Consider the following 24,284-nt stretch of genomic DNA (forward strand, 5'->3'; position numbering starts at 1 on the left):
GAAGATATGAGGATTAGGCATATATGCCCCATAAGGTAGCTATATTCATGTGTTGTAGTGTGGATTATCGTCACGCTCTGTCTTGGACTGCAGATAGCTAGGTTAACAAAAATGGATACTCTGCATATTTTCTGAATTTTTAGTAAGGTCTACATGAATAAGGTTAGCAGTAGTTCTGACTTGGGGCACTGGTTAATTCTTCACATGCAGGAACGTGGAGAGATGGTGGGCTCCAAGCCCATGGTGATTTTATTGTGCTTGCAGCTTGAGATGTACTTGGTCCAAATGAAAATCATCATTTTGAAGGGTTAGTAGATGATGCTCAATGCCATAAACCTGCACCGATCGTCACTCATGTCATCTCATAGAAGTCTATTGAATTTTAATTAACTTTTGCTGTATGCTATCCATGATGTAAGTGGAGATAGGAAGTTCCAAAAAAATCCTGCACAATGGGGATGTGCACCAATGATTTGACAGGATAAGATGTTTGTGAAGTATGAAAAATTATGACCTAAGCAAAACTTTTATTTACATATATTCATACATACTTTGAATTTTAGAAACATGTATTGCACGTATATAGTTAGATCTTAATTTTGTTTATTATTCAAAATGCTTGTACCCACTAGATTTCATTTTTTTTACCTTGAAGGAGTATTATATTACTATTATTTGGAATCCACCTTGATCCTTCACTTCTATTTTTCCTAGGCAACTTCGCATGGAATTAGGATCACTTAATAAGGTTCTGGTTTCTTTTTCAAATTCACTTGCTTTATGCATGAACCTATTATAGATTTGTTGGTGTTGATTTGCAGTAAGAGCAAATGTAATATTGTTCTCATCAATTTCTTTCATAACATGTGTAATGCGTTATAACATCAGTTTCATTGGATTGGAAAAGGTGATAAACATGCAACCATTCTTACTCGATGATATGAATACTTCAGGAGTAATGGTGGCATTTGTTTGCACATTAGTATTCCATTATGTAGTAAAGGATATGGTCTGGTAGTCATTCTTTATCGTTATAGTTATTGTCAAATGGTGGAATATTGCTGCCTAGCAGCTCTGGTTCATGTGTGTGTGAAAAACAATGTAAAATCATTTTTGTTGCTGTAGAATCTCATGAGTCGTATGAAAAAGAAGGCTAGGATATTTTTTTTTAATTGTTCAGCTGCTTGTGTTACAGATCTGGGCATACCTTTTGTTTGAGATAAATTTGGGCATAAATTGTCACAAATAAATGGGTGGCATTGGGTCAAGGTTCAGGAACCCAGGGGCATCATGCTTCTTTTGAGCCACATGGGGAGAATTACATCCATGTATTAGAAAAACTAGGTGCCCGCTTAAACAGAAAAAATACAACTCTTGCTGACCGGGAGCTTCATGGTAGTGGCTAGAATTTAATCAGAGATCCATGTACAGGTTGATTGTTATGAAACCATGCGATGGAATCTTGATGTTGACAATGTCCAGAAATCTGATTCGTCAGAGACAAAATCCAACCTTAATTCCCCCATTCAGATCATGAAATATTGGGGTTAACAGTTTGCGATGTAAGATGGGTTGAGATCTGCTATACGTTAATTTTTTTTTTGTTCAAATGTTTTCTTTTGTTTTGAAACCTTAATGTTTTCTGTTGTTGGGTGACAATGTTTGGGTTTATGCTAACAAGCAAGAAAAAAGTTACATGCAATGAGTTCCCAATCTTGAAATATTGAAATATCGAAGCATATCTTGGAACGACGGAGTTCCCAATCTTCATGGTAGATGATGGGACACTGGATGCTGAAGTTGCTTATTGTCTCGCGTAGAACAATAGCATGTCCTTATTTTTTGCTATGTTTTGCCCATGTTGATTACGATGGCATTGTTTTGAACATTATATCTGTGTTGATAAAAAAGGAGATGATTTGGTATGCCCTCCTTGCAGAGGATCGAGCCTGGTCGGTTGGTTCTTGGTTGGGTGTTGTTGAGACGATCCAAGCCACCAACAATTCGAGCTTGTCTTCATGGTGTGTAATTATATTTAGGTAGACAAAATCCCCTGATGATAGCCCAAAAAGAAGATTCGACGTGACATGGAGATAAAGTGTTGCGTGCGGCAGGAAAGAGACAAACATATTCAGAAATCCAAACCACCAGGATGACAGTTGCGAAATGGCGATTGGATGGTGCTGACACATCTTGCTAGCGAGGAGGCTGTTTGCCGAAATTGGACTTTGGATTGTTATAAAATTTCAGTTTAGACCAATTCTTGTTAAACATAACATGTTATTGTGACAACTATTATGAAAAAAATTGATTTAGATAATCAAAATGATGAAGAAATTCCTAAACTTACTGCACCCTTTCCAATTTGAAGGGCTGCTTATCGGTTTTAAATCTTGAAGTTTGCACGGTCACTAATATGACCATGCTATTTTAGAGTGATAACCTTCATTTCAGGCAGTAATGAAACTTGAAATGCCAGTTGACTAACAGTAATAAACACCAAGAATAGTGGTTGATGTTAATGGGAATTATGATTAGCGATGATTCATTTTATGCTCTGGTGGAACGGGTCAAGCCGGTTTGCGCGGTGAGTATTGTCCGTTACTTATTTTCATACTAACTACATATATTGTTTGTGCAGGATGGATATGAGTTGAGAAAGCAGTTTTTATTATACTTGCTAAAACATCGTGGGAATGAAGCTAAAGACAACTTTCCGTATATTGTGAAAGAATTTCTTAAACGTATAACCTAGATATTAATAATTTTATAATAGATGTTTAGTTGGAACTCCATTAAGTTTGTTACTAAGTTTGTTACATGGACATGCCGTTAATTTTTCTTTTTGGCAATTTACATTGCAAAAATGTACTTTAATTATTAAATAATTGTGTCTGTGTTATATTGTCCGTACGTGTGAAATTTAACATGCATTATCTTTATATAACTCTTGCAAACTATTTCAAGAGCCCGTGAGAACGGGCATTGTACATGGATGTTCAGCTTAACCATGTTCGACGAAGAAAAAAAAATGATGCGCCTGGCCTGAGCCGTTGTCGATTCCTTCTCGTCCGGCCCGCCCGAACCCAGTCAGCTCACCCAATTTTCCAGATCATACACAAGAGCCGCTGCCCATCCTCCTCCCCTAGATCTCTCCGGCCGGCAGGCAGCCATGCCGTCGCCGAATGACCCGCCCGCGGCGTTGCCCCTCACCCTCGACCTCGAGGACTTCAAGGTGCGCCCCCTTATTCGATTCGTTCTGTATCTCCCCTCTTTCCGTCCAGACCTAAGCGCTGCGTGGTTTTGCAGGGCGATTTTTCCTTCGACGCGCTCTTCGGGAGCCTGGTGGATGAGCTTCTGCCGGAGTTCCACGGGGACGATGCGGCAGGGGTACCCCCGCCGCCGCCGCCCCTGCTCGGGGCCGCGCCACCCGTTTTCCCCGCCGTCGACGAGCTTCTCGGGCTCTTCAAGCATTCCTGCAAGGAGCTCGTCGACCTGCGTCGTCAGGTCGGTTGCCGCCGGTCCTGGTGGTAGCATCCTGCGTGATTGGGTGTGTGGGTGGTTGTCCGGTGATGGTATATGCTGATGCTGGTGTTTCTTTTTCTTCCTTTTGTGGATAGATTGATAAGAGGCTCCAAAATCTGAAGAAAGAGGTGGCTACACAGGATGCCAAGCATCGCAAGACACTCGGGGAGGTTAGTTAGCATGCTTTCAAGTTTTCTACGTTTTGACTATATTGTTAATGTTAGTATATTATAGAAAGATAAATGAACGAGACCATAATGGAAAAACAATACAGATGAGAAACCAGACGAGCCATATATAGAGATTGGAAGTACAATTAACTCTGATACGGTGAAAACATAATGCAAAGTCTTACCGTTTGGAATATTATCTTTAGGTGTTCCTTGTTTCCTCTGGTTGTGCTATTCACTCGGATGGAAGTGCCACTCTAGGCTCGTAGTTAATTAGTTATATATGCTATCAATTACACATAGATGATCAAGTTGGGGGAATCTTTTGTTACCTATATAGGTTAACTTTGTTCTTTTGTTTTCATTGTCGTATGATACATGTCAACGTATGACGATGAGTAGGTTCCCAGTTTTAAGATCTTCACCCAATCGAATCTATTCAACTGTCTGTTAAATGTCTAGGACTTTATATATTATAATTTTTTCTTACTGTGTTTCTACCCCTCTTGTCCTGTTGGACCTGTTCAGTTGCTAAGAAGGGACATTTTCCTTTAGTAATACAGTTATACCCAGGCAAAGTTTAGTAGGCCATTCTGTAGAGAACCTAATGAATAATTGCTGAAAAGGGCAGTCCGTGATGCGGGAATCCAAAGAGACATAACTACAGCAGAAAAAAGTGCAAGGCATGCATTTGATGAGCATCTATAGAAGAATGACTGTCGTGTTTAATATTTGGTGACTCCTATGCTTCCATCAAATTGTAGTTATGAAGGAAATTTCTGACTAGGGAAATACACAGAAGAGATTTGTATCCTATTCACACATTTTTCTATTTGCATTTGGTTATCAGCATCTTAGGGTCTATCATTCTGTCAAATGCATCTCTGGAACGAGGATGCTGTTCGATTTTAGAAACTCAGCTGCATGTTTCGATACTTTACCATTTTAATGTGATCTGACTAGGCTTTTGTCAGTTAGGATCCTGGCAAATAGGATCATGTTGTCCCTTGAGAAATACTTTTTTTTAAGGTTCCCTATGAATTACTTTGTGCAATGATCTCCTTTCGAACCCTTCAGCACAAAGTGCCCAGTTGGAACAATTTTTTTGGATTGACCATAGATGCTGTTCAGTAAAAATAAAACACCTTAGCTGAACCCTTTAGCATAAAGTGTCCAGTCGGAACAAAATCTTTGGACTGACCATAGGCGCTGTTCAGTAAATAGTACACATTAGCCGCCCAGATTCTGGTTGGGCAATCAGTGTTATAGTTCAATACCGGAACATTGTTTATAAGGCGTCCCGCCTTCGGCCATTAGGCGGCAAGGCGCCCTGGCAGCGCCTTGAAATTATGCCTGCTTTAGGCACTTAGGTGTCGGGGCGTTGGTGCTCGCCTTAGGGCGACTTAGCACCTTATAAACAATGCACCGGAGAGTCTGGCAGAAAAAAGAAAGAACGACAAGAATCCATGTATTTGGTTTCCAAGTTGCAACTGATCACTTCTGTTTCCAGACTTGAGAAAAATTGCTCTTTTGAGAAGTTGTAAAGCTTAAATCTGGAGTTAATTTTGATTTTTTGTGGGTTCTTACATCGATATGGAATCATCAGTATGATTACACACCAGTAATGTTCTTGTTCTGTAGTGAATCAATCAAAGTAATTGGTGAAAATATTTTATATTTTAGCTTAATCATTGAGTGAACGCGAAGTTTGATGACTTCATTTTTTTTAGAAAAATGAGATATTCCAATTGTAACCAGATATTGCTGCCATCTTTCAACAGAAAACAAGTTTTGACTATGTGTCTTCGAATAAAAAAAACATGAAGATGGTATTTTGTGCAAAACTTTCGTGAATTACTGCCAAATGTTGCCAGTCTTTAGTGTGGCAGTCTGTTAGATGCACTTTCTATGCATGTCCAAGATCAATATGCAACTTTGTTCAATGTTGTTGTCTCATCAAATTTAAAAGAAGAGCTGGCTGTTTGATTTCTTGTCCACTTAACTTTATGAAACATAAGTTACACCTCTACCATGGAATATTATTCTAATATTTGCAAGTTTTGCTGAACTAGTGATTCTGGTTCATTTTATATGTTCACTGTTTTATTGTTCTCCAGCTTGAGAAAGGTGTGGACGGTTTATTTGATAGCTTTGCTAGGCTGGATTCTCGAATCTCCAGTGTCGGGCAAACTGCTGCCAAAATTGGTGACCATCTACAGGTGATCATATACTATGCAGTATCTTTCTGTTATTATGTGTATCCATTGACCGTAACTTTACTCTTTGGTTAGTTTTTCTGTTGCTCTCTCCAATCCTAACGTTAAAAATATTTTTCATCTCTCAGAGTGCAGAATCTCAGAGGGAAACTGCCAGTCAGACGATTGATCTCATCAAGGTATCGTAATCTAGTTTGAGGCAAATGTTGTTCTGTTTACTGGTATTGATTTCATTAATTGAAATATGCTTCTTTTTAGTATTTGATGGAATTCAACAGCACACCTGGGGACCTTATGGAACTTTCTCCTTTATTTTCCGATGACAGTCGTGTTGCTGAGGCTGCTTCAATTGCACAGAAATTGCGTAAGCTCTCATAACTTGTTCCTTTCTTTCTAATATCAAGTGAACTACGTACAATTTTTTGTTGCACTTCACATTGTTTCGTTCATCTAGTAGCGATAGCATGTTTTTGTTGTTATGAATAGAGCTTGTTGTATTGTACAGCCCAAATGGCAACTATAACTATACAGTAGGACACTTGGGCTTCAGGTCAATTTACTAGACCTAGACCAATAGGAAACATACAATAAAAACCTAGATCATGGGAACTGTAATACACTCTTATACTATGTTCCATATCTTATCTGTACTACGCATTTATTTGCTTGATTTGTTTTTCGTGCACAAACACCTTGGAAAGTTGACATATAGTGTGGAGCTGAATTTTCAATATGTTCCTAGCCCATGTACATGCTTACCTTTATACTGCTTGGGTCAACAATGGTCAATTACCAAAATTACTTAAGTTGCCATGAAAATATCCTCTTCTTTTCTGGTGGGCATCATTTTTATGTAGAGAAGTGGGTGCACGTGTGTGCTGGTGTTTTCTGTGTGGGTGGGTGGGTGGGTGTGTGTATGTGTGTGTGTGTGGGGTGGGGTGGGGGGGGGGGTTGCTTTGGAAAAAGGCCATCACGGTTACATATGTATATCTTAGTTCATTTTTTAACTCTATGCTATTTTTTGATTTTTTTATCAGCTAGACTTCACAACTATGTGTTATTTAGCAAGAGCGTCGGTTAGCAATAAATGCAAAACTATGTTGAGCTTCAGATAGTAGTTTTTCTGTTTATCTTTTGAGGTCTCTCGGCACTCATGTTTATCCTAATACAATGCACATATGCTAATGTAGGATCGTTTGCTGAGGAGGATGTTGGAAGGCATGGTGTCACGTCGGCAGTAGGTTCTGCTAATGCAAGCCGTGGTTTGGAGGTTGCAGTTGCAAATCTTCAAGAATATTGCAATGGTCTGTTTTCTTCCCATAAGTTCCCTTGGCACTTCCCTTAGCTATTATTTTTTGCATCTACTTATGACTTTTTATCTTATGTTTAGAACTGGAGAATAGATTATTATCTCGGTTTGATACTGCATCACAGAGACGAGAGTTGTCTACAATGGCAGAATGTGCAAAAATTTTGTCGCAGGTTTGTACGCGATGCAAGGGACATGGTCCTGTTTTTCATGCTCAGTTTGGCTGATTCAAAGAACTCCTTTTTAGACCATTGTGATAGTGTCCACGATGTAGCACCAGTCAAGGTTAAGATAAGGACCACTGTTTTGAATTCTTGATTTGATATTTCTGCCAAGTGTATGATTATGGGGAGCACCTCTGCACCTTTTTGGCCTGTTCAGCGTTGCTTTGATATGCCCTAATGCTTACTGGGCTTGATGAGCTCAGGCACCTGATTATTAGATATGCCCTAAAGGTGTCTTGATAGAAGTATCTATAAGCCTCTGCAAACATACCAGCATGCGAGCATCTGCAAACATATCAGTTTGTGAGTATCTGTAAGACTGCAAACATGTCAGCCAAATAAGTAGACCCCCCACCGACTTTGAAGCTTTAACTTCTTTAGTTCTTTCTGGATAGTAGCTTAAGCTTATCGAGTTATTAAGCCTGAAAATAAGCTGGTTGTTTGGCCCCTGGTTATGGTTTCTCCCGATGATTCCACAGGTATACAATACTACCCTGCTCCTAAATATAAGACGTTTTTGCTATATTTAAGAACAGAGGAAGTATTATTTAAGTTTACTCAATTTAACATACTTTATCATGCTACATTGAATGCAGTTCAATCGGGGAACCAGTGCCATGCAACACTATGTTGCAACACGACCAATGTTCATTGATGTGGAAATTATGAATACTGATATTCAAGTTGTTCTTGGTGACGATGGTCCCCAAGCTGACTCCAGTAGTATAGCAGAGGGTCTCTCTATCTTGTACAAGGAAATTGCTGGTATGCACAAATTGTATTTTGACAGTTATTGTTTCTAAGTTGTAGAAGGGGAGCCTTGGCGCAGTGGTAAAAGCTGCTGCCTTGTGACCCTGGCTCAAGTCCTGGAAACAGCCTCTTACAGAAATGGGAAAGACTGCGTACAATAGACCCAAAGTGGCCGGACCCTGCGCAAGCGGGAGCTACATGCACCGGGCTGCCCTTTATTGTTTCTAAGTTGTACTTGGACGATAATTTATGGTAATCTGATCGTCCTATTGCTGCTTCAGATACTGTGAGAAAAGAGGCAACTACAATAATGGCTGTCTTTCCTTCTCCGAATGAGGTCATGTCAATTCTTGTGCAGGTATGTTTTGGAAAGCAGTCTTCTCTGTGACCAACATTGCTTAGCTTATTGATAAAGCAAAAGACTAATGTACTCCATTTCAGCGAGTGTTAGAACAAAGGGTCACAGCAATTCTTGATAAACTTTTGATAAGGCCTTCTCTTGCTAGCTTGCCTCCAGTAGAAGAAGGTGGCCTTCTACATGTAAGCACTCTGTACACTATCTACTTCCAAATTGTATTTTTTTTTGACATAATTCACTGAAGCATGAGATCTTGTTCCCGTCAAATTGTAATGGCAGTATCTGAGAGTTCTGTCAGTAGCATATGACAAGACAGAAGAACTTGCCAAAGAGTTGCAGTCTATCGGCTGTGGGGATTTGGATATTGAAGGTACATTGTATTGCAATCTCTTAGTTTTTTCCTACTCCCTCCGATCCAAAATAAGTCTCGCAGTTTTGAACTAAGGTTAGTTCAACCTTAGTTCAAAACTGCGACACTTATTATGGATTGGAGGGAGTAATACTATATATTCATCTTGAGCAATTTGCCGTTCCTTTGCTTGCGAAAGAAATATTGACCCATGATCCTTGATTACATCTATTTTAGATCAAGTTCCATTTAATATATTGGGTCTAAAGCAGGGTTTGGGAACCGGCAAGTAACTGCCCAGTTTTCGTGAAACTACTGGGCACATACTTATTTTTGGAGCCCTGGTTCACCGTTAATACCCCCAAATTAAAAACATAGCTATCAAAATAGGTATATGCTAGTTTCTACTGCATGTTCTAACATTATTACTGAAACTTTTTTGAAACAACAACAACAAAGCCTTTCAGTCCCAAACAAGTTGGGCTAGGCTAGAGTCGAAACCCATCAGATATGGAAACCGATTCATGGTTCTTCTGTAGCATTGACCCCAAACATCGAAAGGCGTCCTTCTGAGCTACGACCTGCCCATCAAGGCTAACTTCCTCCTCGTCGTGCCTAGTAGTACTGAAACCGCATCTCATGTACTCAGTTTCAGTTCTGAAAAGCCTAAAACCTTTCGATTCTAAAGTCTGTCTCCACAGCTCTAACTTTCTGTTAACCCCGGTCGAATATCGTCGACTAGCACCACATCATCCGCAAAGAGCATACACCATGGGATATCTCCTTGTATATCGCTTGTGACCTCACCCATCACCGAAGCAAAAAGATAAGGGCTAAAATCTGACCCTTGGTGCGGTCTTGTTTCAATTGGAAAGTCATTAGTGCCACCACCACTTGTTCGAACACTTGTCACAACATTATCGTACATGTCCTTGATGAGGGTAATGTACTTTGTTGGGACTTTGTGTTTCTCGAAGGCCCACCACATGATATTTTGTGGTATTTTATCGTAGGCCTTCTCAAGTCAATGAACACCATAAGCAAGTCCTTCTTTTGCTCTCTGTATTCCTCCATAAGTTGTCGTACCAAGAAAATGGCTTCCATGGTTGACCTCCCAGGCATGAAACCAAACTGATTTTTTGCCACGCTTGTCATTCTTCTTAAGTGGTGCTCAATGACTCTCCCATAGCCTCATTGTATGGCTCATCAGCTTAATTCTAGGTAATTAATACAACTTCGAACACCCCCCTTGTCCTTGAGGATTGGTACTAATATAGTCCGCCTCCATTCTTCGGGCATCTTGTTTGACCGAAAAATGAGGTTGAAAAAGCTTAATTAGCCATACCATCGCTGTGTCTTCAAGGCCTCTCCACACCTCAATGGGGATACAATCAGGGCCCATTGCCTTGCCTCCTTTCATGCTATTTAAAGCCTCACTGACCTCGAGCTCCTGGATTTGTTGTGCAAAACATGTGTTCGTATCATCAAAGGAGTTGTCCAGCTCAATGGTAGAGCTCTCATTCTCTCCATTGAATAACTTGTCAAATTACTATCGCCATCTATGCTTGATCTCCTCCTTAACCAGAAGCCGATCTACTCCGTCTTTGATGCACTTGACTTGGTTGACATCCCTTGTCTTCCTCTCTCGGATCTTGGCCATCTTATAGATGTCCCTTTCGTCTTCCTTCGTGTTTAATCATGGGTAGAGGTCCTGACTCCTTGTGGGGTATACACGCTGATAACATTGAGAACCAAGTCCCCAACGACCAGCTTGGATAATCCGTCCCCTTGCCTCTTGACGTCTACCACTCCATACTTGAGGCTCTTGTTGATCAAGGTGCTTACTTCATTCTGTTTGTAGTTGTCCGTGTATACCGCAACTTGGAGCCGGTGTCCTCTACCTCCTTCGCCGGCTGTCCCTTCCATTTGGCTTCTTGGACGCATAGGATATCAACGCCTCTCCTCACCGCTGCATCCACCAACTCCCATAACTTACCCGTCGGGGACCCTACGTCCAGCTACCAATGCAGATCCTACTAGGCTCAGTTAGCTTCCTTAACCTTCGCACTCGTCGAGTCAAATGCGAAGAGCCTAGCTCATTTTTTACTACACTCGGGCGTCAATGTAGCGCGCCACTAAGGATGCGATGACCTGATCCTTGACCACATATCACTGTATCCAGATCGAGATACAGGCGTGCCACCAAGGGGGTGATGGCCTGGCCCTTGCCCATTTAACACCACACTCGGGTTCCGATATGGCACGTTGCTAAGAGGATTACGCCCCAACGATGTACTTCTGGGTTTCATCTCCATAAGAATGGCTGAGTTTTGACGTTAGCTCGCCAAGCTTATCACAACCCTCCTCCTTTACCTGGGTTTGGGACCGGCTACGTTGAGACAACATAGCCGGAGATTCGGTTATGATTTCGGAGAAATGGTTTCTATCCAGAAAGCCCAAGGTTTTGGTGAAATTTCTGACAAAAAAAATGCTAGCAGTAGACTGTTCGCAAAATCTTGGCCTGAACAATGGTAAATATGTTGGATAGTACATACCTTTAGTATCGCTTGGATATTTGATTTAATTAATTTCTGCATGCAGTATCATTAATATCTACTATATTCCTGAATGAACTTGTCTTTTGGTGTGGTCTGTTGTGGCGCCCTAAGTAAATATACCAAGTTAAAACATGCTAATTTCTTAGGTTAGCAAACTGTTCTTTCTATCAATGCACCCAGAGATAAGTTTTGTGTTTTCTCAAGAGAGAAAACCCTTCATATGCAATCACAACCAAACACCCAAGACAACGACTCATGGTTATAGACGAGTATAACAAAGGATGCAACCAACACAATCACCGGCCTTAACGCCACCCATCCACACCATGCCTTTACACTGCCGATGTGTTTAGGCATTGGCCACCTAGACTCCTGAGCCATGCCGCCCGCCATGAGCCATGACAAACGGTAGGTAATCTCGGCAAGGTGTCGACCATGTCACCCTAGGTTGCAGTTTCAACATGGCGCTGGCGCCCTGGAATGTATGTGCGCCGAAGCCATGAGCCGATGATGGTATCCACAATATTCATTGAGCCTCCAAATGGTGATTCCCATGGGCGCAGCAGCAAGCTTGCCTTGCCGATTCCCTGGCTGGTGTCAAATTTGCAACAACCACGTCAAGAAACAGCTGCGGACCGCCAGGATCGCCTGCAGCCATGGAGGCGGGCAAACCTTGCTGACCCACCGGCCACCGCACCGCTGACAGAGGACACCACTCATGTGTCCAGAGTGTGCCCGGAGGAACTGCTTACGCTTTTGAAGCTGTGGCCTTGTGCACAGGCCTTCCGTGAGTAACTCCCGAAGAAGTTTGCTCGCGGCCAGTTTAGTGGTGGAACGCTGAATCTGCGGCATGCCATTGGCGTGGCCCAGGTGCTACTCACGAGCTTGGATCCACCGGCGGCTTTCCGCCTGGAAGGGCAGGAGCTGCCGCATCTCGGTGGCTGCCCGCAGCAAGGAAGGACAACACCACTCCATGCACGCACAGCTTGCCACTAAAGGTGGCGAGGAGCCACCCTGCCACCACTGCCACGCCACACCAACTGCGCCTGCGACAACCATCACGGGGAGCAGGGGCAGTGTGAGGACGAGGAGGAGAGGAGCCACCCTGCCACCACCGCCACGCCACACCAACTGCGCCTGCGACAACCATCACGGGGAGCAGGGGCAGTGTGAGGACGAGGAGAGGACTCATGGGAGAGTGCAGGAGAAGCCCTGCTGCCGTCACCAGCAGTGGCGACGGTCACAATGAGAGGAAAGGAGGAGCGGTGCCTATGTGTTGGCCCGTGAGCCGCCTGGGAGACAGAAGTTTTTTTCTCCTCCTACCCGCATACTTTAATTGAAGGTTCTCTGTAGTCAGAACCATTCTCTTACATCTGAAGCGCACTTGCAGATATGTGTAGTACCATCATGATTATGTCCATATTTCTTGTAGGTCTCACTGAGTCTATATATGTTTCCCACAAAGACGAGTACACGGAATTCGAGCATGCATCACTCAGACAGCTATATCAATCAAAGGTTATAATTTTGCTTTTATAGATTGTATTTTTTTCGAATATTGTAGTTGGTCACATTGATGTACTTGGCAGATGGCTGAATTAAGAGCCGAGGCCAAGCAACAATCTGAATCGACTGGGTCAATTGGCCGTGCAAAAGGAGCATCCTTGAATACCTCACCCCAGCAGCTGATATCAGTTACTGTAGTGACCGAATTTGTTCGTTGGAATGAGGAAGCAATATCGAGATGCACACTGTTGTTTTCTCAGGTGAAACTAATTTTCCTTGTACTAATTATTAATATGTTGCTTGGTAAATAATTTCTGTGTTTGCATTAAACTTTTGAAAATTGATATCCAAAATAGTTTCAAGAATAATACAATCTATAAAAGCAAAAGAATAAACATGTTATTTTAAGCCACAAGGCCTTGGCCTGTTATTGGCAAGGCCATGTTTCTCCTATAATCTGGAAGTTAATTTCATAGTTGTTCAACTGTGTTCTTTTATTACATAAAGAGACCAATGTATTGTTTTCTGTTTGAACCTACTCTACTTTTCTCACAGTTATAATCTTTTGCAGCCTACTACTGTTGCAGCTAATGTCAGATCCATATTTGCGTGTTTGCTTGATCAAGTAAGTAAAGAACCATGGGCCAGTAATAACATATGTCAGTCTTCAAAGTATGATGCTAGTCTAATGACAATGTTGTTTTGTTATATAGGTCAGCCAATATTTAACTGTTGGGCTTGACGGTGCTAGAGAGAGTTTGAACGAGGCTGCAGCTATGAGGGATAGATATGTTATCGGGACTAGTGTTAGTAGAAGGGTTGCCGCGGCTGCTGCTTCTGCTGTATGCCTTCTTTTCTGTTCTTTAATCTACTTCTAGTTTTTGGCCACGAGGCACATCTGGTCATGGACATTATCCGTGGATGAAGGAGTTAGCTAGATTTAAACTATTTGCAGGCAGAGGCGGCAGCTGCTGCTGGTGAGAGTAGCTTTAGATCCTTCATGATCGCTGTGCAGCGTTGTGCCAGTAGTGTAGCTTATCTTCAGCAGGTAATTTGGCTAAACATGCAACCTAGATTGCTAGGCGATGAACCATGCTGATTTTATCCTTCTCCCGTGTAGTACTTCTCAAATACTATATCACGTCTCCTGCTGCCTGTCGATGGTGCCCATCCATCTGCTTGTGAAGATATGGGATCGGCAGTATCTGTTGTGGAGGCTGCTGCTCATAAAGGACTGTTACAATGCATTGATACAGTCATGTGTGAGGTTTGCACCTTCTCTTTTCCCTTTTCATGTCCAAACAAATTTATGGTGCCATGGGAATTATAAGTACTGTAAATCAACTATGGAATAACAAAAAGGTACTGTGAACAAATAATGAGGAAAACTTGCGTACTGTTATTTATGAGTTGATTAAACTATTGAATCAACAGACTAATGAACAATGGGTGATATTATTTCAAATTGATCCCATGCATGTATTGTAGTTTGGTGCGAGAACTTGCTTGTGTATGGTTCTGAGGAGTAATGGCAGGGGGCTCACCTTGATCAGTGTCATGCCATGCCACCGCAAAGGCTTCCAGTATACCGGGTTTCGGACATGCGGACTGGTCTGCGGACACTTTAGGGACTCGGTCTGATGGCAAAAGTGGTCCGGACATACGGGAGGTTTGAGGGTCCGCTTTGGAGATGTCCTTATACCTTGAGCAACCGTCTCTTCCACCGTAGCTTCAACGGAATCTGTAATCTGTTCTTCCACTTGTTCATCTGGCATAGAATTTGCACATTCTCCTGCTGCATAATTCACTTGATCTTGATGAGCGGTCTGTGCCGAAACGATGCCACTTTCACGAGTACTTGGATTAGAACTAGTGCCACATTTACGGCATTAAATTGTCACTCAAATCACTACATTGCATATTACAAGCTATTCTAAAATGCTACTAAAATTCAGAAAATATACCTCTCCCTTTGTATTTGCTAACCCCTTTCCCTTCCTTTCCATTTTCTAAATGCTAGTCTGCTAGTGGCACCGTGTGCCACTGGTTTCTGGTGGGTGGTGGCGGAGCGCTGAGAGGCCGAGCTGCCGAGCTCCACCCTACAGCCGGGCGGTGGGAAGTAGCCAGGCGGTGGTGAGTGGCCCAGTAGTGGCGGCAGCGCAGTGCACCAGTTGGCAGTCGCTGCCTCACTGGGGCAGTAGAACTGCGACTCAGGATGGGTGGCTGCATCGATTACTAAGTCTCTGGATGAGTTCTCTGGCGACTATGAGGTAGGCAACACTAAGAATCGGCGAGGGGAGGGGAGCAGGCGAGCGGTGGCTTGCACACGTCGGGCGGGTGTCGTGCATTGCGTGCACTGAACGAGCGGTAATGAGGGGAGGGGAGCGATGACGTGTACTGGTCGAGCGGCTAGCGGAGGGGAGTGGCGGCTTGCACTAGTCGTTGTCGAGTGATTTAGGTCTTGCTCTCTCGCCGCCAGACTCTTACTCATGGGGATGATGCAAAGAGACGTGGTCACGTGGGGGTTTAGGGCCAAAATAGCCAGCTTATTATATGGTAGTATTTTTTTTTCTTCTGAAAATTCTCGGTGGCAGCCAGACTCTTACTCATGGGGATGATGCAAAGTGACGTGGTCACGTGGGGGTTTGTGGGCCAAAATAGCCAGAATATTATATGGTAGTATTTTTCTTTCTGAAAATTCTGGGTGGGCCATGACCCATCCTCCACACCCTCCACACTCTCTAGGTCTGCCAATGGTGGATGAAACAGCTGATGGAGAGGCGGTGGAGCTGGTTGACTGGCTTTCCAAGGAACTGGAAGAAATGCGCAACTAATCAAGTTCATGGCGCCTAGGACCAGTCCCACCAGAAGGCCTGTGCGTCGATCCTGAACACAATGGGACACAACGGAAACATGAAGAGAGGTGCCATCTGCTGCCTGAACACGGAGAGGAGAGTCAGGAGAACTAGGAGGACAGGTGGAGTCCGTTGTTATGTGAAAAGAAGCACCAGAATCTGGAACCCATGGAGCTGATATACTTGTAGGTGGTGGTGGTGTGAGGAAGACCTGTGTGCAGAGGCAAACATACAACGAACCAACACAACCATCTCTTGCTCAGTGGGGAAGATATGAGGGCCTGACTGAGAAGAGTCAGTGGAGCTCTGCTGACCTCTCTTCATGTTTACCTGACCCCGTTTATTATTCTAGCAGTTCCGAGAAGTGTGCCCTGGTTTACGACAGTAGCCACAGAAGAGACCGTAAGGAGTGCCAGCTCAGGTAAAGCCTCCAAAAGCGATGGTCAATGTTTGCTGACCTCTCTTCATATTTAGGATGAAGGCATCGTAGAGACAGATCATCTCTGTCTGAGCTCGCTGCAGCTTACAGCGATGACAAGTGTGACAGACATCAACACCCTGAGAGTCAAGCTGATGTCATGCTGTAGACATCAGGCAAAAGAAGTCACCCATGGTAGCATTCATCTGCTGCAGCGACTGAATCTCCCTGAGAATGGCACGGAACATTGCCTCGTTGTGAGGCTCACACTGTTGCTGAAGACAAGCCCACATCAGCTAGTAAGTAGCAAGGGACACAATGTCCATCGAAAGAACATCATCATGCTAGTAACAACAGTGGCCTTAGTCTGAGCATTATCAAGCAGCCAGGTTCGTCTGGTAGGTCTCCAACGCTGAAAGACGAGGATGTCCTCCCGAGCGACATCATCAACATCCGGCTGGATGACATGCTCAGCTGGTGGCAAAGTGGGTCAAGGCGGACAGGGGCGGTCGACCATAAGAAAGGCCGAAGCCGCTGGCCAGCCATGTGAACCTGCATTTGCAGCCCTACTCTGGGAAGTTATTGCCATTGAAGATGGCCAGTGGTCGCAGAATTGTAATCATGCCTGTACGGGAGGCACCATGGAGCCAAGAAGGCTGGGGGGCAGCACTTGGTGCTGCTGGTTTGGGATCTGCAGGACGTGCTGCTGCCAGGGAAGCAGAGAATAGAGGTAGTCAAGAGAGGAGAGGTGCCAGCTGAGGTGCCGTCATCCGCTGTGGCAGCAACCTTGGTGTTGTCCAGCACGAGGCCGCCGAGGCGACCGCCAGGAGCAGCCAGCTCGAGGACGATGGATGGCGGCCGGGGTGTCAAGCACAGTGGCTGCCGGGCAGCATATCTGCTGCATTGTAGAAGCAAGGGCCGCACACTCGGCAGTGTGTAGCAGGTGGTGACGAGATTTCCCTTGGGTGCACTGGCGGCTTGATGTGGAGCCACGAGGCGACGATTGGAGGGTCCAGGGAGCGATCAGTGGAGAGGAGGGTGAGTTAAGAGGCCACGGTGGCACAGCTTTGGTGGGCCGATAGAGGCTGGGCAGTGCTGTAACCCTAGCCCTGACCTTGCTTTGATACCCAACGCAACCAAAAGTTCAAACTGATGGGAAGAGCTAGGCAATCCACATATACACTTGAACACCCCTCACGTGTGACGCGGGAAGTCAACACATCAATAGACTCAGAGTATGGCTCAAGAGGCCTATAAGTGGACATATTATAAATTATGAAAGCTAGGACTTGAACTCAAGACCTTAGACTCTGATACCGTGTTAAGCTTCATGCAATGGCTAACACAACCAAAAGTCCGAACTGATGGAAAGGGCTAGGCAATCCACATATACACTTCAGTACATACGAAAATAGAACCCTAGAAAGGAGAAACTACACAGCTAACAGTTACACTTGACAACAATTATCAATACCATGGGCAAATAACGAACGAAAGGAAACTAATGCTCATGGTACAGTTAATAATGTTTTTCGAATTGATCGTGTACCGGTATTTTTATTCACTCGGGCATGGCTCAGAGGTGCGAGATTTGAGCGCTCACCCTAGATTGGTCATCTATCCCTCCAACCAAAGCTAAGAGGGCTACATGTAAATGAGTGAGCTCTTGAAAACTTCGTTTATTTCTTGATTTATGATGAAATTAGACCTAGCTGGCATATGCAGAACGAAAACAAGTACTCCCTCCGTTCCGAAATAAACCACGAGAAGTATTTCGGAACGGAGTGAGTACTTTATTTCTTCTTTAAGTGATTTTACTATAATGAAATAATTACGTTAGCTTTAAGGGATTGATGTCCAATGCTACCTTAATCTGTTATGTTTAACTTTCTTCTAAAAAATATCACTTTTTGTCGATTTGGTTTGCCAAGAGTAGGGCCGACTGTGCTGCAGCATGTATGCTAAAGTACTTGCACCAGTGACATAATCTGTCAAACTGTATTCATGTTGGAAGCTATGAATTGATATGGTGAATTGATGAACATAATCCCCAATTGCCTCGATAATTGAATGATTTACATAATTGACTGGTGTCACAGGGTATTTTTCAGCAATTTTTAGTTCATAAGCATAATGCCTTTTGCTTTGCTTCCCAGGTTGAAAGATTGTTATCTTCAGAACAGAAAGCAACAGATTATTGGTCACCAGATGATGGAGCTGCACCAGATCATCGGCCAACAAATGCTTGCATAAGGTGCTCATTTGTATATTTGTGCTTCGCATGGTCCAAGATAACTAAATTAACTAATGTATCGTTGTTGGTTTATGCCAGAATTGTAGCCTACCTTTCTCGTGTTCTCGAGGTTGCATTCAGCGCCCTGGAAGGTCTAAACAAACAGTCCTTTTTGACTGAATTGGTATGTCACTAAATGATAATTCTTCACTCTCAAGCGATTGGTTTTCTTTTGTGTACGAATATGCAAATTCACAAGGTCATGCAGAACTAATGTACTACGGATTCAAGAAATAAGAATAGGACATGTTTTTGCATATTGCATCGTGATGCATGCACATGGTTTTAAGGTGGGAATGCGAAACAATGTGATGCCTTAGGGAGTGTTTGGCTTTTAGCCCAACCTTGCCTTGCCAAAATTTTGGTGAAAGTTTGCTAGCCCATTATCTGCCAACATTGGCAAGAAAATTGAACTAGTGTTGACAAAATAGTATTGGCTTGCCAAAAAATCAGCTATGCTCAAAACAAATACCCAAGTTTTTGGACCAAAATATTGCTAAGGTATCTTTTGGGCACAATTCAGACATGCCCTTAGAATCCTAGGAGCAGAGCAGTTAGCAGGGTGAGGGGCAATTTAATGATGAATCATGAAGGAAGAACCAGTGAGTGCAAGTGGAGCGAATCCCAAACAGCAAAAGAGCAGTACAAAGCAGGAAATATCATGCACCAAACAGCAAATAAGGAGCACCACCGAGTGCACACAACAAAAGCAGTGCACGGTGCTGGACCTTTGAGCGCTTGGCGCGCCGTGGTCTGCAGCACGCACCCTGTTACATCTTCTGTGATCAGACTATGGAGACGATGGCTCATCTCCTCACAGGCTGCTCCTTCTCGCGCATGGTGTGGCATGAGGTGCTTTCCTGGATCTGATTGACGGCTCGGCCTCCCGAGGCAGGGGATGTCTCCGTGGACTGGTGGCAGGCTGCTTGCCTCTCGGTCCAGACCTTGGTCCGAAAGGGCACGTCCTCAACCATCATGCTGGTTGCTTGGTGCATCTGGAAGCACCGCAATGCGATCACCTTTGACAGTGCACAACTCAGCCTATCCAGCCTCCTTGACAGGATTAGGACGGAAGCCAGAGCATTGGGCGACTGCGGCGCGAGCGGCCTAGCTGCGTTGCTCCCGGCTGCTGATACGGCTGGCTTTAGTGGCATTGTGTTGTGACATTGGGTGCTCGTCTGTGAGCTTGTACAAACTCTTCTTCTATCAATGAATCGAAATGCAAGGCTTTTGCGTTTTCTCAAAAAAAAAAGCAGTGCAGAGAAGAAACACAACACTAAACACACCACACAGCACAAGGCAACAAAACGACCCGGAGGCTCAGATCCAGTCGAGAATTTGAGTACTCATGGTGGCTCAGATTTGAGAGGGATTCATGGGGGCTCAGATTGATTTGAGATCTGGCAGCGGTAAGCTCGAGGTCACCATGGGAGGACCTTGATGGCTGGCGGCAGCAGCAGGATCTCGACTTCCTCTTCTCCTATTGTGTCACCTCTGCTCCAGGAGCAGCCACATCAATAATGCGGCGGTGAATGTGTGGCGGGAGTTACTTATGCTGCTGCCATATGATATGCTGCTAAGTTGAGGGCAAGACATTATCATCTTAGGTCCTAGTACGCCTTAACACTGAAGCGACGCCTTGAAAACCATGTGCATATTCAGTACTCCCTAGCATTACTATGCTAGATGTGTCTTTGAATCTGTTGTATGTATTGAATCAAAATTCGGGTAAAGGGCATCTTGATGTTGACATAACATGTTTCACTCTGCAATTTCTGCACTAGTCATCATATCAAAATTTATGATAGCAACTGGGTGTTTAAGTTTTTATTACAAGCAAACACATGTAAATGCCTGAGACATCTCGTGCAAGCACAATACTGTGATCTAATATACCGAGTAAACACATGTAACAGTGCTCCAATATCGATAATGTTCATCTGTTTGTGATTCTTTACTCAATGTTATATTGGCATGGTAAATATGTACCATAAATAACTGAGCTGTGCCTTAGGGAAACCGCTTGCACAAGGGTCTGCTTAATCATTGGCAAAAGTTCACATTTAGTCCGAGGTACTCTCCTATCATCATATGAATTATCTTTACCTTTTGATCTTTTTATTCATATGACTCTTATGTTTAGTATTGCATTTTGTAACATCAGGAAGGCTTGTGCCCTATCAGGAACAGCAACAACAAATTTCGCAGCACCATCCTAGCAAAAAGAAAAAAAAACATAACACTATGCGATGTCAAAACTTGGGTCAAACTACACATTAGGAGAATTTATGCCTCCCCACCCCTCCAAATTTAATAAAGTCAAGGTGGACGATGTGTGGGTGGCATAACCATACTTGTCTGTATTGCTAGATCCCATCAATTAGGATCTGTAGTATCCGTTTTAGGGTGATTTTGCCATCAAATACAAAATTTACTCTGCAAAGGATAATGATACAACTTTAGCAGTTATACAGCTGAGTATGTAAACTTATGCCAGGTAATATTAGCTTGAACAAATCCATGCTAAATCACTAGTCAATTACCTATATTTGTATGGATAAAGTTGGCACCCTATAGTCCGAGATAGCCATGCCTTATAACATCCTTATATATGGTCTAACATATTGTTGTTCACTGCATATGGACTATTGGCCAATTGCCCGGTCAGCCCAGGTCGGTGTCTAAAAGGTTGTCTTTCTTGCCTGAGCTGATTGTACAGAGCAATGTTTGTTTTTGCAGTGGTGGGCTACGGTTGAAACGTGACATTACTGAGTATGGGGAGTTCGTCCGTAGCTTCAATGCCCCTTCCATAGACGAGAAGTTTGAACTGCTTGGAATGTAAGTGTGTTTTTCTATAGTTCTTTTTCCCCTGATGTTTTGTCTGAATTTTGTCCTTGACGTTTCTTTGCATTATGTGTTTGCAGCATGGCTAATGTCTTTATTGTTGCTCCGGAAAGTCTAGCTTCCTTGTTTGAAGGAACCCCCAGCATCCGGAAGGATGCTTTACGGTAGGGACCTGACTCCCTGCATATATAGTGAGACGTCTCTTTTATACCACTGTTTGATAAACTTGCGGCTAAAGTTGGGATCTGAATTACAGGTTCATTCAACTCCGGGATGATTACAAGACAGCAAAAATTGCTTCGATGCTTAACAGTATAATGTCTGAATAAAATTTACTTGAAGGTTGATGTTTGTCAAGCGGTGGAACGCTATGAAATGCTGCAGGGTCATCCCAATCGATTTTGACCATCAGTGTAGCCTGTATAACTGAGCTTCAATATTATGTTAATTCTTTTGGTTCCCTTTGTTTATCTGTTTCTAACTTGTTCTGCCTTGCTGAATCTTAGTTTTACATGTGCGGGTCCATGAAACCCTTGTAGCAAACTGGATAGGCAAGCATTATTTTTGTCTAGTAATAGCATTATGTTTGCGAAATGCCTATGTTAATTTTACCTCAGACTGGTCACAGTCGGTGGTCAAGCATAATTAGGTGTCCTAACGTTGTTGGCAGCCTTTATTTTATATAGAACGAGATTACTGCCGTGCTGCCGTCGCGTTCACGTCGCCCACTGCAGACGGCACTGGGGAAACCCTAGCCACGCTGCGGCACTCCTCCTGCTCTCCCCACCCGCTGCGTCGCCATCGAAGGGGATGTAGGATGCGGGCGAAGCCGTGCACGCCCTATGAAGGTGGCGGTGGGGCGTCTTTCTTTTGGTTGGTAGCTGTAACGAATCTTTGCGTGCTGCTCGTGGGGTGGCGTCCCTCGTGGCAGTAGGGCCGCCCTTGGGCGGCGCTTTGTGGTGGCTGGCCGGATTTGGGATCTTGCTTCTCGCATCTTGCTTCAGGGGCTCGATCGCGGTTGTGCCGCCTTTGGCCGTGGGAGCATAGTGCTGAGTAGGCTTAGCTTTGGTGGCGCTGGTGGTGCCCTGCCTCTCCTTGAGTGGGTAGTCGTCGTCGGCGGAGGTGGCTAGAGATGGTCCTGGCGGAGGTGGGCCGCCAGTGGACGGACTCGGGCTCCTCCTGGCCGGCCTTGGTGTGTGCCCTGATCTGTTGCTGTTGTCCTTTGGGCAAGGCGGTGGTGGTGCTGGCTCGATCTGGGCGGGGCTGCGTTGCCTTGTTCTAGATTTGGCTGGCTCGACGGTGGCGGCTGCTGTGCTATGATGTGACTCCTCCCGCCGCGGTATCTGGCATGCTTGAGCAGCTTCGGTGGACGTTGGGTTCTATGATCTTGGGTTGGGAGAAATACATGCTTCGCGATGAGGCAACGACGACGCTCGCGGGCGCTGTCCCCTTCATGGAGGTGTTGTCTTTGGCTCCGATCCGACTCCCTTGCTCGTGCTCGGGGGACCCTTGCTCCGACCTCTGGACCATGCAGCGGCGGCGTCATGGTGTCGTTCCCTTCTAGAAGGCGCCGTCTTGTTGCTTGAGTAGATGTCGGTTACTGTCCTAGGCGTGGGTCTCTGGGATGCAATGTACATAATCAACGGCGCTCTCGACAACGCCTTCCCTATGTTCACCCAGGCCCTGCCGCCCACCTACCGACTTCTTTTTTTTTTTAATATAAACATCGCCTTTATTCATTGGAAATAATAGTTACATTGTTAATGCCACCTACCTACCGCCCACCTACCGACTTCTGTTGGCAATGGGTGGGGGTGCGTTGGTTTATGTGTCCTTGGGTCTTGGTCATGTTGTATAGGTCGCGGCATTGGTTGTGACGCGGCTTGGTTGCTCTGTGGCTTGCCTCCTTGCCATTGGCACGAGGTTGGACTATGAGTGTGTGGTGGATGTGGAGGCTAATTCTCGAGATTAGCGTTGTAATGGTCGAAAGATGTTGTACTCGGCTTCTTTGCCACTTCTTTAATACAATGATACACATGCTTTTGCATATTCTAGAAAAAGAGATTACTGCTGTGTGGAAGGCTTGCAGTGTGATGGAGACATTTGCATGCATACAGAGATAAAACGATTGTCAAAGATAAACAAAGAACTGTATGAATTTAGTGTTAGGGTAGAACGCCTAGCACACTGTAATACAAGGATCATGTGGTTGTCGCGGATAGGGTGAGAAGGAGGAGAGGGAGGAGGCTCTCGTGTGAGGCCCCGGATGGGGTTCGAATGAAGAAGTCAAATTGGTGAATCGAAACCACTCACAACTATTAAATTTCACTCACATACCTCGAATTGGTCTGGTACCGTGAAGAGGAAGAATTCTAGGTAGACTAAAGATAGCTAAATGTTCATCCTTCTTGTGGATCTGGTCTGACTGCGGCCTATTTGTATTACAACGTTTTATGTTACAGTGTTTTTTAGGGTATTTATATTACAATGGTTGAAACCGCGGAGTGACAACAACTTCACGATAAATAGTGACAGGGAACTCGCGGGTGGATCTCCGTCTTCGGTGTTCACTTGGGAAGCCATTGGTTGATCTGAACCGTCTTGTGTTGTGTGTGCTTCAGGTGTTGAACAACATTTAGTCTTGGACTGTCTTAAGTTAGTCTTGGCCTTGGTCCTAGAGAGCGATATTGTCCTCAAGGTGCAACAACTTGTGTCCTAGTAAATGAGTATTTAGGAATGTGACATGTTCCCAAGCCTCATGGCTCTTTGATAAATACTGAACCTCGTGCCTGATCTTTCATGACGCTCCACCTTCAGTAACAGTAATCTCTCACCCACACACGGGATGCACGTGAAGTAGAGGGATTGAAACTTATGGCTCAGCACGAGAAAACCAATCTCGAAAATGG

At 44.2% G+C, this 24,284-nt stretch overlaps 1 protein-coding gene across 1 annotated transcript; it reads left to right on the forward strand.

The window, feature by feature from the left end:
- The first annotated feature begins 2,993 nt into the window (after positions 1–2,993).
- Positions 2,994–21,969, forward strand: LOC123119915 (exocyst complex component 5). The gene is made up of 24 exons (XM_044539884.1): positions 2,994–3,235; positions 3,310–3,507; positions 3,621–3,695; positions 5,813–5,914; positions 6,040–6,090; positions 6,170–6,275; positions 7,102–7,215; positions 7,302–7,393; positions 8,041–8,209; positions 8,476–8,552; positions 8,636–8,734; positions 8,832–8,922; positions 12,892–12,977; positions 13,049–13,225; positions 13,537–13,590; positions 13,679–13,807; positions 13,921–14,013; positions 14,086–14,232; positions 18,395–18,492; positions 18,571–18,655; positions 20,546–20,604; positions 21,271–21,369; positions 21,456–21,539; positions 21,632–21,969. The coding sequence occupies exons 1-24, from the start codon at positions 3,173–3,175 to the stop codon at positions 21,702–21,704; spliced, it is 2,421 nt and encodes an 806-aa protein (XP_044395819.1). The 5' UTR covers positions 2,994–3,172; the 3' UTR covers positions 21,705–21,969.
- Positions 21,970–24,284: the final 2,315 nt, after the last annotated feature.

Source organism: Triticum aestivum, chromosome 5D (genome assembly GCF_018294505.1).
Source record: "Triticum aestivum cultivar Chinese Spring chromosome 5D, IWGSC CS RefSeq v2.1, whole genome shotgun sequence".
In the NCBI taxonomy this organism is placed as follows: domain Eukaryota; kingdom Viridiplantae; phylum Streptophyta; class Magnoliopsida; order Poales; family Poaceae; genus Triticum; species Triticum aestivum.